This window comes from Rhinatrema bivittatum, chromosome 11 (assembly GCF_901001135.1).
Source record: "Rhinatrema bivittatum chromosome 11, aRhiBiv1.1, whole genome shotgun sequence".
Lineage (NCBI taxonomy): Eukaryota > Metazoa > Chordata > Amphibia > Gymnophiona > Rhinatrematidae > Rhinatrema > Rhinatrema bivittatum.
The window spans coordinates 63,509,648-63,526,497 of NC_042625.1; the positions used below are offsets into that span (position 1 = coordinate 63,509,648).

Consider the following 16,850-nt stretch of genomic DNA (forward strand, 5'->3'; position numbering starts at 1 on the left):
TCTGGGAAGGCAGCTGGATTCTAACACCCACCATCAGCTGGTGGAGACGGATGAGGCAGAGGCCCAGCTGGAGCTTCGCCTATACCAGCCCATGTTCCCCTTAAGTTGACCCTTGGGTGCCGAGGCTGATAGGTCTTAGGTGGGGACCTCTACTGAAGAACTAAAGATCCGTCAAAGAGCTGGGATGAGCAGGCGAAGCAGGCGAAGCAGGCTTGGGTCAAGGTAGGAGTGTTCAAGGATGGTCAGAAAGCAGTCTGAGGTCAGTGGCGGGCAGAATTTCAGAATAACCAGTAGTCAGGCTTTGGGATGTCATTGGTTTGAAAGGAACGGGAGAGAGCATCCACCAGTAGATTTTTGAGAGCTGGGTAGTACCGTAGTTCGAAGTTGAAGCGGGCAAAGTATAGGGACCAGGAACTGCGCGCACATGGACACCTGCGCACATCTTTTAAAATTAACCTTTTAGGGAGTAGCCACTGCTTATTACTGGCATCAGTAACATCCTGTTTTTAATATATTGGCATTTTTGATAAGACTGTAAAAGAGGCAAGACCAAAGAAATTGTCCTAGTATGCACACTGTAGGGAGTGGGACAATAGTCATTGGGTTCCCTGACAATGTAACCAGGTGGAAGCAGCTGCTTTAAAAATACTTCACATGCACGACTTCTTAAGAGCCTGCCATTCTTGGGGGTGCTTCTCAAGCAAATATATTTTTTTAAAACTGCATATTAAGGTATTTGATTTGCATCTTAATATTTAAGGAAAAAAGTGATGAAGATAAAACTAAGAAGGTAGAAATATATTTTTCACATACCAGACTCTAAAGTAGGGGTCCCTAAAAGTTTTAAGCGAAGGGCTACATGGAACATTTCAAATCACCAAAGGGGAAAGGGGGGGGCCCGGCCCTTTGGAGTCTGGATCTTTCAGTGATTTGGCAGGGTTACTGCAGAGGTACAGTGGATTGGATGTGGCCGTCCAAGAAAATGGCAGCGGCTGACCCTGAAACAGGCACCAAAGTGATGTCACTGTGGCACTGTGCTGCAAGTCACCAGCACTGTTTTTAAAGCACAAACAGCAAGAGTGGAAGCAAATGGGCATTAGGCCTGTCCTTTCCACACCCCACAGATAGGGTAAGGGCCACAGGGATGTGGTAACTCGAGTGGTAGGCAGCTTGGACACTGCCAGAGGAAAAAGGAGACAGACTCTGGCTGTTCCTTAGGTGCACTTTATTTACAGTGGGCAAAAAAAAAAGGCAACTCAAAAACAAACAATACAGCTCAGCTTCAGGTAATACACAATCCTGAAAAGTCAACCCAAAACAAACAAGGAGGCTAACATTAACTTAGGTAATACATGGTCCTTAGACATAACAGGTCTTAGCATACGGTAGGTCTCTGCCTGCTCCGCAGGGCCTGCTTAACCCTTCTAGGCCCTGAGGTCTAAGGCTTCCAAATGGCTCCAGATTTTCAGAACAGGTTGATCCAGTCCTGGTTTTACCCCATTGCATGCAGGGAATTGTAGTTCTGATTTCCCTATTGCTTTTAAATTTAAGCTTTGCAACCATAGTCCCCGTGTCCCCCCCCCCCCCCCCCCCCCGGAACCCAAAGTCTGTGGTTTCCCGGACCCTGTAGGCAGGGACCTCCTGATTTCCCTATTGCAAGGCTGCAAATCCCTGCATGCCGTGGGGTAAAATCAGGACTGGAACAAACTGTCCTGAAAATCTGGAGCCAGTTGGCAACCCTACTGAACTCTTATACTCTGGTGAAGGCTCCTCCCTTCACCAAGGATTCCCTGTAGGTTTGAATCTTAAAGAAGACCAAGCAAGACTGCTGTGCCCGGTCCCTTAAGGTGGTCTGAGGGAGTTTTCTGTATATTCCCTCACATGGCAAATGGGAGGCCTAGATGGATAGAACTGGCCCTGGGCTTTTCTTTGCCAAGCGGGAGGGGAGTTAGAAGACCTCAGGGAGGCCCATTTTAGTTTATTTATGTATTTATTTAAACATTTTTATATACCGGCATTAGTTGTGGACATCATGCCGGTTTACATCAAAACTGGTAAAGTATGGAAGTTACATTTTAACAGGGAATTAGAAAACTGGGAGGAGGGTAAATAATTAAATAGGATAGACGAGAAATAACAGTAACATTAACATTAACATGGTTCCTCGGTGTGAGCGAGGAGAGAGGATAACATATAGTTCCTCAGTATGAGGAAGATGGAACAGACGCAATGTGGTCTATTTTTTATTGGAGGAGGTGTGAGTTTTTATTCTGGGTAGGCATGTTATTTTGTTTTTGTTTGGGGCCATTTAAGGGTTTGTTTGGGGTTTTTTTTCAGTTCAGGAAACAAATTGAACTGCAAAGAACATTAAACAAACTGAAAAACACCCCCCCCCCCCCTCTCGGAACACAAATAAATGAACCTGAATGAAAATGTAAGCCCTGTACATCCCTATGTTTACACTAAACACTTAGCAGATTGGCTGACAGGACAGAGTTATCTTATTGGCTGTTTCTAACAAATATACAGAGCTGACAGAATTCAAGATAAGCTTTTGTAATCTGCTGGCTCTAAAGCAAAGAGTCTGGCAAGTAAGAGTTTTAGTTGTCTCTTACATAAAAGCAGTCAGCGGGCCTTATTCAGTAGAGATCAATTCCAGAGGGAAAATTTAGCTTTGAACAAGGCCCAATGAGTCTGCATTAGAGACTGTAAGATACGCCCCCCCCCCCCCCCCCCCAACGCTTCCTTCCATTCATTGGACTACGGCAACCATAACAGAAAATGAAACATCATATGGTTGTCTGTTTCTATCCGCATTTCTCACCGGATTTTCATTTCTAGGCTCCTTTCCCTCCTGCCTCCGCCATGCTAAGTGCACACATTGTGTTCTGTGTAACAAATGTGGAGATCATTTTTTTTTTTCTGTGCCTTCTTCCCAAACAGAAATCTAGGAATGGCGAGTGCTCGGACCCTGCACCTGGAAAGCCCCCTGAGGGACAGTATCCCCTTGTCCAAGGTTTCCAGGTTGAAGGTTTACCTCAAACTGGACAATGCTCAGCCAACAGGCTCCTTTAAAATCCGGGGAATTGGTCACTTCTGCAAAACGGTAGGTGGGTGGGGAGAGCGAATTGAAACGGGAGGTGTAGGAGGGGGATAGTGCATTGCGATGGGGGGTGGAGAGTGCATTGGGAAGGCGGGTGGAGGATGGGGTAGGGAGTGTGTAATTGAGGATGGTCATAGGGAGAGGGTATTGGGGATGGGGAGTAGAATGTGGAGGGTGGGGAGGGGAATAGAAGGTGTAAGTGGGGAGAGTATATTGGGATACGGTAGTGGGAATGTAGGGGGGAATGGTGAATGAAGGGTGGGGGGCACTTTGTGATGTGTTCTTTCTTTCCATTGGCAGTGGGCAGAGAGGGGCTGTGAGCACTTTGTCTGTTCCTCTGGTAAGTCCTGTAAATGGATTTGCATTTATAAACAGAACATTAGCATCTCTTCCTTCATCCCTGCGGATCAGATGCAGAAGGTTCAAAGGTGAATTTTAAAAGCCCTGCGCGCACCAAAACCGGGAGATACGCGTACAAGTCGAGCCGGAGCGCGCTGAGCAGATTTTAGAAGCCGCCCAAATATGCGCGTCAAGCACAAATGAAACGTTCTGGAAAAAGGGGGCGGGGGATGGGTGTGGTCAGGGTGGGGCATGGGCGTTCCTGGATTTCACCTTGAAATATGCACGTCAACATGCCCAGGCGTGCACCGGGGTCCCCTGCTGCGTAACTCTACTTCTACTATGGATAGCGTGTAAGTCGTGAAACAGAAAATACTAACCAGATCAACGGGGTTTTAAGGGTCGGGGCTAACGGGAAAAGGCGGGGCAATCAAACTAGAGTGGGGGGGTTGGAAGTCCTATTCCTTACTTGGGCAAACCAGGAATGAACTGGGCAAACTGGTAATGGTGTCGGCACGTGGGCCTTTTAAAATCCCCCCCTTACGTGGTAGAAGTGACATTTGCGCATACGGACGCGAGTTGACTTAAAATTGAGCGCACATGCACACGGTCAGGCTATTTTATAACATGCGTGCACATATACACGTATGTTAAAAAATGGCCATATCCATAGGCTCAGGCCGACAAATGCACACACGTGTGCCTGCGTGCCGCTCTGAAAGTTACCGTATCACTGAATAGGTAGCATGTGCTGTATAGAATGAGAACTCCAGCTGTGTCACTGCAGTACAGAATGGGCAGAGGGTGAGTACCATATGCAGTGCTGAATGAGTAATTACATAAACCTGCAGTCCAGGAAAATATGGGGGTACATTTTCGAAAGCTCAGTGAGGAGTTAAACATTTAAAAATAAGGAGTTATGTGCATGCAAACATATTATGTGCATGCGAACATATACATGCACTATCAAGAGACTGGCTTGCCAGTCTCTTGATAGTGCATGTATATGTTCATAATAACATGCGTGCATTTGGCTGTATAGAAAGGGTTCTGGGTGGAGGCGGAGGGATGTTTTAGGGTGTGTTATTACTACTACTGTTATTTCTAAAGCATTACTAGACGTACGCAGTCCCTGCTCATTGGGGCTTACAATCTAAGCATGACAAACTAGTCAATGGAAAGTGTATTTATTATAGAGAAGTGATGAGGCATTAAAAGCAGCTTCAAAAAAGCTGGATTTGAGTGTGGCCAGAGAGGGAGCAAGACGTCCCAACTCAGGAAGTCTATTCCATGCATACGGTGCAGCCAGCTGGAAAGTCAACTTGCCCGATGAGCAGAGTTCACAAAGAAGGCTGCAGGAGGGAGAGAAGTGAAGCTAGATAAAGAGGAGCAGCAGAGTGAATGCATTTATGGCTGAATAAAAGAAGCTTGACCTGTATGCGGACATGGACAGGGAGCCAATGCAGGGACTTGGGAAGAGGGGGTTACATGGTCATAGTGACACTGATGGAAAATAAGCCGGGCAGCCAAATTTGGAATCCATTGGTATGAACTTCCACTCCTAGCTTACATTTAAAAAAATTACACACATAACTTTGAACCCTGGTTTGCAGTGGGTAAACTTACATGCATATACTTATCCATTTAACAACCCGATATTCACACCCAATTTAGGTGGGTACCTTGGGGATTTGTGCATGCTTAAAAGTAACACCTGTATATTTGTAACTAACCACACTATTCCCTCATTATTAAAAACACTGGAAATCCTTTATGAATTGCTTTTCATTTTAGGTGGTAATGCTGGTCTGGCAGCCGCTTTTTCTGCCAGAAAGCTAGGCATCCCTGCCACCATCCTTGTGCCCACAACCACGCCATCCTTTACAATTGAGCGACTGAAAGATGAGGGAGCAACCGTACGCGTCATAGGAGAGGTGAGCGTGCATCCTGCAAAATGAAAGCCCTTTTCACGTTGGACGTGGTACGCAGCAATATATTCCTCATCCTACCTGCATATTACTGCATTAGGTCTATAAGCAGGATCTGCAGACTGGTGCCCTAAGGTTCCTTATTCTGAGGGGTATGCAAGTAATTGCAGTTTGCATACCAGTGTCATAAAATTCGCTCTGCTGCTTTATCCAGACCCTTATGATTAAAGCCCTACTTGACAAGGCTGGATTTACTTCTCATGCACCCCTAGGCACAGGAGCTCCGGGAGGGGGGAGGACTGAACAGACTTTAACCCCTTGCACCCTGTGCAGTTTAGGTATCCCTAGGCGTTGCCAACCTCATCTAATAGGAAATCTCCCTTTCTCTCTGTTGCAAGGACTCCTGGGAGGCATCGTTTTCATGCGCCTTGTTACAAAGCCTGATCAGACCATAGCTTCCAGTGCTGCGCAGTGAGAGACTTTATTCCCAAAGAATGTCTGAACCCACCTGAAACATTTTGCTTTCTTTCTTTTTTCCAGATGCTGGATGAAACCATTGAGCATGCCAAGGAGATGGTGAAGAACAACCCAAGATGGGTGTATGTACCCCCCTTTGATGACCCCCTCATCTGGTATGTACCATGGGGTATAGGAAGGTTGGGGGAAGAAGAAAGAAGCTAAATATTAACCCATTCATGTCTTTGATCACTGAAATATATATATATAATATATATATATGAATTATACAAAAATGCGGTGCTCCCAAAGACTAAACATAAAGGGGCGGATTTTAAGAGCCTTGCTCGCCTAAATCCGCCCAAAACCGGGCGGATTTAGGCGAGCAGGGCCCTGCGCGCCGGGAAGCCTATTTTACATAGGCTTCCCGGCGCGCGCAGAGCCCCGGGACTCGCGTAAGTCCCGGGGTTCTCCGTGGGGGCGTGTCGGGGCGGGCCCGGTCGTCGCGGCGTTTCGGGGGCGTGTCGGCAGCGTTTTGGGGGCGGGTATGGGGGCATGGCTACGGCCCGGGGCAGTCCGGGGGCGTGGCCACGCCCTCCGTACCCGCCCCCAGGTCGCGGCCCGGCGCGCAGGAGGCCCGCTCGTGCGCGGGGATTTACTTCTCCCTCCGGGAGGCGTAAATCCCCGGAGAAAGGTAAGGGGGGGGGTGTAGACAGGGCCGGGGGGGTGGGTTAGGTAGAGGAAGGGAGGGGAAGGTGAGGGGAGGGCGTTAGAGGATTCCCTCCAAGGCCGCTCCGATTTCGGAGCGGCCTTGGAGGGAACGGGGGTAGGCTGCGCGGCTTGGCGCGCGCCGGCTATACAAAATCGATAGCCTTGCGCGCGCCGATCCAGGTTTTTAGCAGATACGCGCGGCTCCGCACGTATCTACTAAAATCCAGCGTACTTTTGTTTGCGCCTGGAGCGCAAACAAAAGTAGGCTATTCGCGCGCCTTTTAAAATCCGCCCCAAAATACAAATTTAAGGAGCTAATTTAACATTGCCAGACTGCATAAATCCCATGCACGCAATAGCTGTCTGTGAAGAAGTAGAATTTTCTTTAGTACCAGATGAAAGCTCTTGGGAAAAGTAGCTGAAAGTAATCCGCTGCTCCCCACTACAAACGGGGGAGTAACTGGAAGCATAACTTGAAAAAAGGCTGAACTTCAGCCTGCTTCAAGTTTTCCCTGAATACGGATGTGAGATGTAGTTCTCACCTTGCCAAACCTTGGGCTCGAGGCGCGTTCCGCTCAGGCACTGTAGGTATCTCCCCGTCCCCAGAGGCCTCACAAGCCAAGGCCCCTATTTACCGAAGGTTTTTCCCCATTCTGTGTCTAGAGGAAAAAATGCTCAGTAAATGACCCCCCCCCCTAAGTTTGCACCTGAGGCAGTGGAGCATGAAGTGTCTTGCCGAAGCTCACAAGGGGACATGGGATTTGAACCCTGGCTTCTCTGCTTCTTAGCCCGCCGGTCTAACCCTTGGGGAAATGAGCTGAAATTTTTTTACCAACAGATTTGGGGGAAGTTTGAAAAAAAATGAGAATAAAGTAGTGTGGATGTTGTTCTGGTTCACTTTGATACGTAGCAATAAAGGTCAATAAACAAAGAATAGGCGAGACCTTTGGACAGGACCAATGGAATGTGTCTGGGATTAGCTTTCATGATCCAAGCTCTGGGTTCTTTTTACTGATCCAACCTAAGACGACAGTCAGTGGGAGCTTTTGCAAACACACCAGGCACACTCCAGACTTCCCAGGCTTTGATATTTGAGGGACCAGCAGTTCCCACAGACTACTGGGCCCTGGGCAGTTCAAAGAGGGGAACAGCCGAAGCAAGGCCTGGCGGGGAGAAAGGAATTGGTGGCCTCTCACACACTTTACAGCAAACCGCGGGCCTCCTCTTGCTAGAATTCTCTTTTTCCCAAATCTTTTTATTAAGGAATATAAACAAAAACACAGAACAGGTCATACAAGCCCATGGACATAGATTTCCCATCAGATTTTAGCAAGATACTTCTAAGAAATCCCCTTTCCCCAGCCTTCACCATCCAATAATTCTTATGTTGGTCACGAGAGAGGTATCACCAGCTGCAAAGAACCCGTTTTTTCTCTGGGGACAGTACAGGTACTAGAACCAGGCCCAGATCTCCCACTAGGCACCGTAGGTGGTTTCCTAGGGGCATCGGGTTGAAAGAGGTGCCCCCTCCTTCCTCACGCTGGCACTCTTATCTAAGCGCTGCCCGCAGCCTGAGAAGCAGATTTGCCAACTTAAAGGCACAGACGTTGACTGGCAGCATCCAGAGCACTGTACAATTGCAGTGGGTTCCGTGGGAGGTTGCAGCTTAGGCTAAGCCATGCGTAAGAGGGGATTGCCCCAAGAAGGTGCTGCCCCTTTCCCTGTACTGCCTCCTGGGAGAGGAATCCCTCCCCCCCCCCCCCTTGCCACTGCGTCCTTGGAAGGGATCCCGTTCTCCTTTCCCCACCTTCCCATGCTCAGAGGCAGCAGGTAGGCGCAGCCCTGACTGGATCTTTCTGCTGCATGTTAATTATAAGGGTTGGAACTCATTAGTGGGGCTGGCCGTTACTTTGTGGAAATATGCAGATCGACATGACTGTGGACCAGAGCAAACTGGATTGTGGTCTGCCTTAAAAAGTCATTTGCCAGTGGTTATATAACGTTTCCACTTCTGACTAGCCTGCTGAGGACGCGCTGAGACATCACTGTATTAAGGAAGGTTTTAGGGAACCTTGTCCCAGAACTGAAACTGGCAGTCCTTGCCGTGCTGCACTGTGATGTGGTTGCTTCCCTCTGGAAGTCTAGGTGGTAAAACATGAATGCACTTCATTTTTCCCTTTTTTTCACCTGCCTCTGTTCTCCCCCCTCCTCCAGATCTGACTCTGGTGTTTACCTTATCCTGCAGGGAAGGTCACACCTCCATTGTGAAGGAGCTGAAAAAGGCCCTGGATACTAAGCCTGGAGCCATAGTCTTGTCGGTGGGGGGAGGAGGCATGCTGTGTGGCGTGGTGCAAGGTCTCCGGGAGGTGGGCTGGGAAGATGTCCCCATTATTGCCATGGAGACTAAAGGAGCGCACAGCCTGAATGCTGCCGTTAAAGCCGGAAAACTGGTTACCCTGCCCGAAATCACCAGGTAAGAGCCCAAGCCGCAGCACACTGGCATCCTAACGAGAGTGGCATTGCTTGGGGTCAACATGGGGAAAATTCGAGGGGCTGAAAATTTCCCCCTTGGTCTTCAGTAAAAAGGTCCACACTAGTTCTCAGTTGCAGATACTTTTTTCCCCATACGGACCGAGGGGCAGAGTGGGGGAGGGTGGAGCCAGACGATAACGCACAGAGATCTGATTCTGAAATGCCCGCACATGCTTTCTGATGTGGACTTTGTACCTGCTGCAAGCCAGCCAGCCCCACATTTTCAAAAGGAAACAATTGTGTTCTTCCTCCGGTCCCTGCATGAGGCGTGCTTTAATGACCGTGCATGGTTATAGATCTCATTTAGACCGCACTCGCCAGATTACTGGGACACAGGCACATCTGAACCCTCCAGTACCTGGAAACCCTAACCGATTCCTCCGCCTGCAAAATGGTTCATTTCCCTCCTCTTTCACTCTAGTGTGGCAAAAACCCTGGGGGCCAGGACGGTGGGAGCCCAAGCCCTGAAGTTTGCCCAGGAGCACCCTGTATTTTCAGAAGTGATAACCGACCAGGAAGCCGTCATTGCCATTGAAAGGTTTGTGGGTAAGTGCTTCAGTAAACGGGTGGCATTCGTTAACCCCAGAACCTCTGCGACAGGAGAGAACTGTCAGGCCAATCCAGTATGGTGCGCTCAGCCGAGCGCACCGTTAGCCCCTGTTTGGCCGTGCGTTTTCCACGCACAATTTTTACCCCTTATACAGTAAGGGGTAATAGTGCGTGGAAAACGCGCAGCCAACCCCCCCCCCCCGAAACTAATAGCGCTCATCACATACAAATGCATGTTGATGAGCCCGGTGCAGTCAATGGATAACGCCGCCCAAAGGCAGGCGTTATCCATTGACTGCACCGGGCAAGTGTACAGAAAAGCAGAAAAAACTGCTTTTCTGTACACCCTCTGACTTAATATCATAGCGATATTAAGTTGGAGGCCCCAAAAATAAAAAATCTTCTGAAAAAAAAAAAAAATCTGCCCGTGGCTTGCGGGTTGGTTGGAAGACGGACGCTCAATTTTGCTGGCGTCCGTTTTCTGAACCTGTGGCTGTCAATAGGTTTGACAACTGACGCCGATAAAATTAAGCGTCAGCTGTCAAACCCGCTGACAGCCACCGCTTCTGCCAATATAAGGAGGCGCTAGGGATGCGCTAGTGACCTTAGAGCCTCCTTATTAGCACAGGCCCTAATTTGAATACAAAATCGTGCGCCCGGGAGAGGGGCCTGGGCACGCGTCAGGAGAGCGGGCACTCGCCTCAGAGCGCCGGCTCTACCACGCGGTTTATTGTATCGGCCTGTGTGTGATTAGTGAGGAGGGTGCTGTGCGCCAAGCTATAGCTTGGGGAAAAAGGATCACTCCCTTTTATTGCAGCCCCGTTTACTTAAGGTTAGGGGGATCTTTGTGCAGGATCTGTGTCACTAAATATGATGAGGTGAAGAGGGGTCAGGCTGACATGCCAGTAAGTACACCTTCCAGTGAGAGCCTAGAAGTGGAGCAGAAGATCTCCAAATAATGACGTGTCGCCTTCTGGCCTCCAAGGGTCTGCGCTGGTACCTTTCCACTGCTGTTCTACCTCCCATCCCACCTACTGAGGCCAGAATTGTGGGCATAGCCCTGCCCCTAGTTCTCCTAAAATCCCTACCTTTTTGGTTGCCAGGCTCCCTGAAATTGGCATCCGGTTCCTACCCAGGCCAGCACGGAGGAACTCTCACAAAGGGAAAAGTGTCCTGGGAAGTCAGCCGGCATCCTTAGCTGCAGAGTCAGCTCTCCGCTCTCCCAATCTTCACCTGCCCTCTGTTGGAGCCAATAAGAGTTGGGGGGACTTTCCAGGAGGGAGGAGGCATGGGGTCATGTAGGCTCCTGTCTTGCAGTCTAGAGGGGTGGGGATTGGGGCTGAGGGAGATTGGAAATCAGGGCATAAGGCCCCCTTTGGATCTCAGTTGGCCGATGCATCAGGAGGATTGGGACATGAAAGCCCTTTACATCTTGGCCAGGGAGAAGGGATGATCAGAGTACGTGGCCCTTCATTGTATGGGGGAGGGGGGGGGGAGTTGGTTGGAATGAAATCCCCCTGTACTTATTGGCCCTTTCATGTTAGGCCAATGGGGGTGGGGGGGGGCAGGGGATTTGACCAGTAGATAACATGCATGACCGGTTTTTTTTTACACATGCTACTAGTGCGGCCATGGCCATGCATATTACATTTTTACTGACTCATTTTTAAAAAGAAAACTTAGCACAACTTGTACTTCATCGGCACCCTTACACGTATGCAAATTTATCTTGGGATTATTGGTTGTGGACATCCTGAAAAGCAGCCTGACCCCAAGCTTCTCAGGGACAGAGCCGAGAACCGCTGCTCTATACCTAACCCCGTCTCTTTGCATCCCTGACCCCATTGCAATGTCCCTCTTCCTCCGCAGACGACGAGAAGATCCTGGTGGAACCAGCCTGCGGGGCTGCTCTTGCCGTGGTTTACAGTGGCGTGGTGCAGAAGTTACAGAAGGCGGGGAAGCTCCCTCCTGAGCTGCCCTCCTTGGTGATCATCGTGTGTGGGGGCAGCAACATCAGTTTAGCACAGCTGGCCCATTTGAAAGAACAGCTGGGCATCAAGTCTGTCTCGGCAAGCTAGTGGCCAATCACCCAGTGGACCTCCCTGACGGGCTAGCTTTTTGTCACAGTGGCAGGATCCTCCTAAGTCTCCCGTGTTTTCTCAGTACATTCCAAGGCACCCATCTCCATTACTGTAGGCAAATTAAACTGCTGTAAGATAGTTCCCTGTGGCATTCTCTGCGTCCACAAACTGAAATAACCAGTGCTCCCTGAAGTACTCTTTCTCTACCTCCTTCTACTGAAAATAAGGTTTGTTTGTTTAATTATTGGCTATACCCAAAACTCCAGCAGGCACCGCCGCCACCACCAAGAAACAAATGTGTGTAGGAACCGTGTGTTTTTGGGGACAGGTAGTGACAACGTATGTCATGTAAGGTTCTCCATAAAAGGAATAACTATGAGCCTTTTCACGTTCCCAAAATATTTTTCATTTTTTAACCAAAGGATGTTGAATGAGGAGAAAAATGGCCTGGATGATCCCCCGCGTGTAATCATTTGTTTTTAATTACTTCCCTTGTTTACTTGACCTCTGCCCTTTAAGCAGCTATCTAGTGCACAGCCTGAATCACCAAGGCATGGGGTCTTGTCACCATGAAAGAAAGATGCCTTGAAATATTTAGTCCTGTAGGGCAGCGGCGTGGTTGACCATAGTTGATTTCTGCCTGCTCCATGGATTGACCCAGAGACTCCCGGTTTATAGCCCTGGCTCTGGAAGAGCGCCTGGGATCCGCGGGTGGCTGCCTTTTCCCTTTGGTGTATGACGACTTCCCTTTGGTGTATGACGACCAGCGGAGTCCAGGCAAGGAGCGCCTCTCACCTGGCGTTGGCTCATTCTGCTGCCCCGAGGGGAAACCATGGCTGTAGGGCATTGGGAAGCACTTTCTCCCAGGAGGTAAAGGAGAGTGGAGACCAGACAGAGAAAGGGAGATTACAAGGGGAGACAATAAAGGGGGGAGAGGATTGAGAGCAAAGGGGGGGGGTGGGGTGGGGGGGAAGGAGCAGATGAGGAGTGAGGACCAAGGCCCGCGGCAGATAGAGGAGAGAATCTTGGCAAGGGGGGAATCCAGGGAGCAAGAGATAGGGGAGAAGGAATTGAGAGAGCACCAGAGAAAGGAGGAGGAGGAATGGTGAAAGGAGAGCAGGTAAGAAGAGAAGGAAAAGCAGTAGAAGAGGATAGAAAAAGAAAGTATTACAATATCAACAGAACCAAAATGGAATAAGGACGCCAGCAAGAGACTGAAAAGGCAGAGAATGGGAAGAGAGGCAGAGTTAAAATAGGTTCTGGCTTGATTTTTTTTAATATCTGCTAGGGAATATTAAAACCCACACAGCAAGATGCCACGTGCTAATCTCAGGGTTCCAGGGGTGCTGCCGTCCTCGCCCCTTCCTTCCACCGCTGTAGTCTTGCAGTACAGGCTGGCTTCACCCCACATGCGCGGCCTCCCATGTTACAGAAACCTGCGAGGAACGGCTGCTACTGCTGGACAAAGGCAGAAGTGCTACTGGTCCTTATGAGACAGTCCTATCTATCAAGTGAACAAAGAGGGAGGGCCAAGGCCTACGCAGGCCTTTTATATCCTTAGCTGTTCTTAATGTTCCATTTTTGTTTTGCAAGACACGACAGGAATGAATCTCATGAGTCAGGATATGCGGGGTATGATCTCAGTCTCTTTCTCGCTGTAGGAAATGTGGTGTCCAGCCCTCTAGCTTCTGTTATTGAATGATAGGAGGTGTGCTTCATAAAAGCCCCGATTGCAATGTGTGTTCATTTTTTGTTTATTGCATATAAAATCTTGTCATTAACTTACTTTTCTAATAAAAAGAAAAATGGTAGGGGGTTTTCCTACCTCCATGAAAGGTATTTGGTTAGGTGTATGATGATTTTTAGCTCACTTTCTAGGGTGGGGTGATCATTCTCACGCACGAAGAAAGAAGCAGACAAGGAGAGCCCGAGAGGCATCCTGTCCCCTCCACTGCTTTACCATTTCTCTTCCCAGCAGGGCTCAGAATTCGCCGCCCTTGACCCCTGTTCAAATAAACTCTACTTCCGAGCCAGGGAGTGTAGCGAGGTAATAAAAGAGAATGTTTATAGCCCCGCTCAGCAAAAGGAGCAGATTTCCAGCTGGAAACGACTCCATCTCTTCTGCAAAGCCACAAAAGGCCCCGCATCGTACCTGCTTCATGAAACATTTGGGGTGTGCAGTAGACACAACCTTATTATCGCTAGAGGAGGGATCAAATTAGCAATCTCCATAAACAATATCACAGAAACAGATTTAGGGAAAGGAAGGTGTTATTATCAGGAGGGGAATTATCCCTTTTCTGAGCTCTGCAAACAAAAAAAAAAGCATGAGAGATTGTTCATTTCTAGTTTGAGGGCACAGGCGCGCTTGGGTATTTACATTCACTTCATGGATCTTTCACCCTAAGAATGCCCAGGGAGACAACCTTAAAACTCTAAGAAAAGAATGATCAGTGCTGGTCCTTGAGGGCTACCAAGAAGTCGTGTTTGCAGAATAAACAGTGTAACCCCTTTCCTGTCTCCTCACTGCACATGGGGGCTGGCTGAACCCTCTCAGCCCATGGCTTTTCAAAAGGGGGGCATGGGGGAAATGACACTCTGGTTTAAGGCCTTTGTACGTTACTAGTATTTGTCTTTCTTCAATAAAACACAACACAACTTAAATCTTACTAGGAAAACTTCTTCCATTAAAATATGACATCCGATACATTGCTGTAGTGCAGCGTCCGTCATGCACGTTTAAACAGTCTATCAGTAAATCTGTTCTTCCCTTGCATTCTCCCTTGGCATTCATAAGAAATGTCATGCTGGGTCTGACGGAGGTCCATCAAGCCCAGCATCCTGGCGCCGACAGCAGCCAGTCCAGGTCACAAGTACCTGGCAGATCCCATACAGATCTAATTCCTGTTACTCTCAGGGATAGCAAGAGCTTTCTTTAGTCTAATAATGTGTTACGGACTTTTCCTCCAGGAACTTGTTCAAACCTCTTTTAAAGCCCTCTCTGCTAGTGACCTCGATCACATCCTCTGGAAACAGATTGGCACTTAGCACACTATCGAGCTGTGCATAGTACTTTCATGGAATGTTCCCCTGTTTTAGTATTATTCTGAAGGGTAAATAACCATCCTTTATTTGCCCGTTCCACCCCACTCATGATTCTATATCATTTCTCCTCTCAAACCATCTCTTTTCCAAGCTGAAGGGCCCGATCCCGCATAGCTCTCATCATAGAAGAGATGTTCCATCCCCTTTATCATTTTTTGTTGTTTTTCTCTGCACCCTGTCTAGCTCTGCTATGTCTTTTTGGAGATGTGGCTCGATACAGAGGCAGTATGATATTTTTCATTCCTCTTCAGATCATTCCTATCATCCTAGTTGCATTTTTGACCACCGCCGCACCCTAAGCGGAGGATTTCCACATATTGTCCACAAGGAGTCCAAGGTCCTCTTCCTAGATAGTGACTCCCAGCATCGTGTACCTGGAGTTGGGATTATTTTTCCCCTATGTGCATCACTTTGCACTTTTCCATATTGAAATTTTATCTGCCATGTAGGTGCCCAGTCTAGTCTCACACAGTCTTTCAGAGTTTACTTGCAGGATGCTGCTGTTTGAATAAGTTTGCATAATTTTCTGTCCTTTCTGGATTTTGAGGCTCTCCCCTGGGATGAAGATGTTAGGGTCCCTTCTTTCTAACAACAGATTCCTCTTTGTACGTGCTGGTCTGTCCATTTTTCTCCACCTCAGTGTATTGGGTAGGCACTGACCCTTAACTGCACTTGGTGACCATCGGATAAGAAGTTCTCTCCTGTCTGCTCCTCAGTGGCACTGAAAGGGCACAGTTTCTGCCAGGTTGACATCAAGTCCCTCAGCCTGAGTGACACAGGGTGAACTGCAAGGTTTGCAGTACAAATAGATTATCTCCAGTCACAAAAAAAAAAAAAAAATTCAACTCCTAAATCCCCAAACCATAGCTACTAAAAAAGCAAGAACCTTAAAGGCATGATGCCAATTGGGGACTTTGAGCCACTGGTTGGCAGTGTGACTGCCTGGTGAAGAGAGTGTGTGTGTGTGTCTACACCCATGCACATTATAGTAGCCTACCTTGGGGGCACCAACCAATTTCATGAATTAAAAGGTAGGTCACGCTCAAAATGTGGCTCATCTCTGCATTAGCTATTACTTTCCAGTGCAGGGTATAGGCTTACCTCCCATTTTTTAACACTGGAAATGTAACTCCTGGATCAGAGGTGAAGTAAAGTTAACGCGTATTTGGTCCCTGACCCAGGGTTCCTACATGCAGTGGTCCATCCTGGAACCAGGAGACCTAGATGCAAGACCCCTTTCTCGAAAGACTCCTGGTGAACAGCCCTAGAGACTTCACCATCCTAAAGGTAACAGGAATACTTGAGTCTGGGTCCCTTAAGCCCGAGACCTTCTGCCCTGGGACCCTCGACTCAGACAAAGAATTGTTTTGTATTGTTGTATTTACAACTATCTATTATGTAAGCTCTTTGGGGAAGGCACTTGAAGAGCACAGCTGTCACCATCATGCGGCTGTCTGGGATCCAGATTTACATCAGACCTGGGAGAACAGCTAGCAGCAGACCTGCATGATGGGGGGGATGTCAAGCCTTACACTCCAAAATGAGATGAATCCAGAAAAGCAGGAGCCGACAGCAATAGTTGTGATTACAGCAAGTGCCACATAATGATAACAACTTGCTACTATAAATGCCTTCCCTGAAGTGCTTACATAGGATAGACAATTGTAAATACAATTTAGCACTATATGGTAGCGATAATTGTGTTAAGAGAAACATGCCTGGTCAGTGCCTCTTGTCAGTTTTATGGGCACAGCTCATGTTATATGCACATAACTCATGTATCGCACATGTTCTAGGAGCATAACTCATCTTTTGCTTTTCTTTTTTTAAATTCCCAATGTATTAACATACTAGTAACTTACTGCATCAGGAGTTAATTCTTTTCAGCGTGCATGAAAGCATGTACTAAAATGTAGCTCACATTTTGTACATCAGCCCCTTCTGTGAGCTAGAGAGGGGCTCTTGCTAACAAACAGGGCACACATCCTGGAGAGTCCACCTTATTATCTTCCCGTCTTATACAGAGCTGCCCAAATGACCCAATTC

The 16,850-nt window shown here is 48.2% G+C and overlaps 1 protein-coding gene across 3 annotated transcripts in view; it reads left to right on the forward strand.

Moving 5' to 3' along the window:
• The window catches only part of LOC115073276 (L-serine dehydratase/L-threonine deaminase-like), a 46,307-nt gene extending 34,295 nt beyond the window's left edge, over positions 1-12,012 (forward strand). For all 3 annotated transcript variants that reach the window (XM_029571579.1, XM_029571580.1, XM_029571578.1), the window contains exons 2-8: positions 2,944-3,106; positions 3,404-3,443; positions 5,237-5,376; positions 5,911-6,002; positions 8,783-9,010; positions 9,491-9,615; positions 11,488-12,012. In XM_029571579.1, coding sequence (XP_029427439.1) covers positions 2,954-3,106; positions 3,404-3,443; positions 5,237-5,376; positions 5,911-6,002; positions 8,783-9,010; positions 9,491-9,615; positions 11,488-11,696 — 987 coding nt within the window. In that variant the 5' untranslated portion in view covers positions 2,944-2,953 and the 3' untranslated portion in view covers positions 11,697-12,012. The remainder of the gene's footprint in view (positions 1-2,943; positions 3,107-3,403; positions 3,444-5,236; positions 5,377-5,910; positions 6,003-8,782; positions 9,011-9,490; positions 9,616-11,487) is intronic.
• The last annotated feature ends 4,838 nt before the right edge of the window (positions 12,013-16,850 follow it).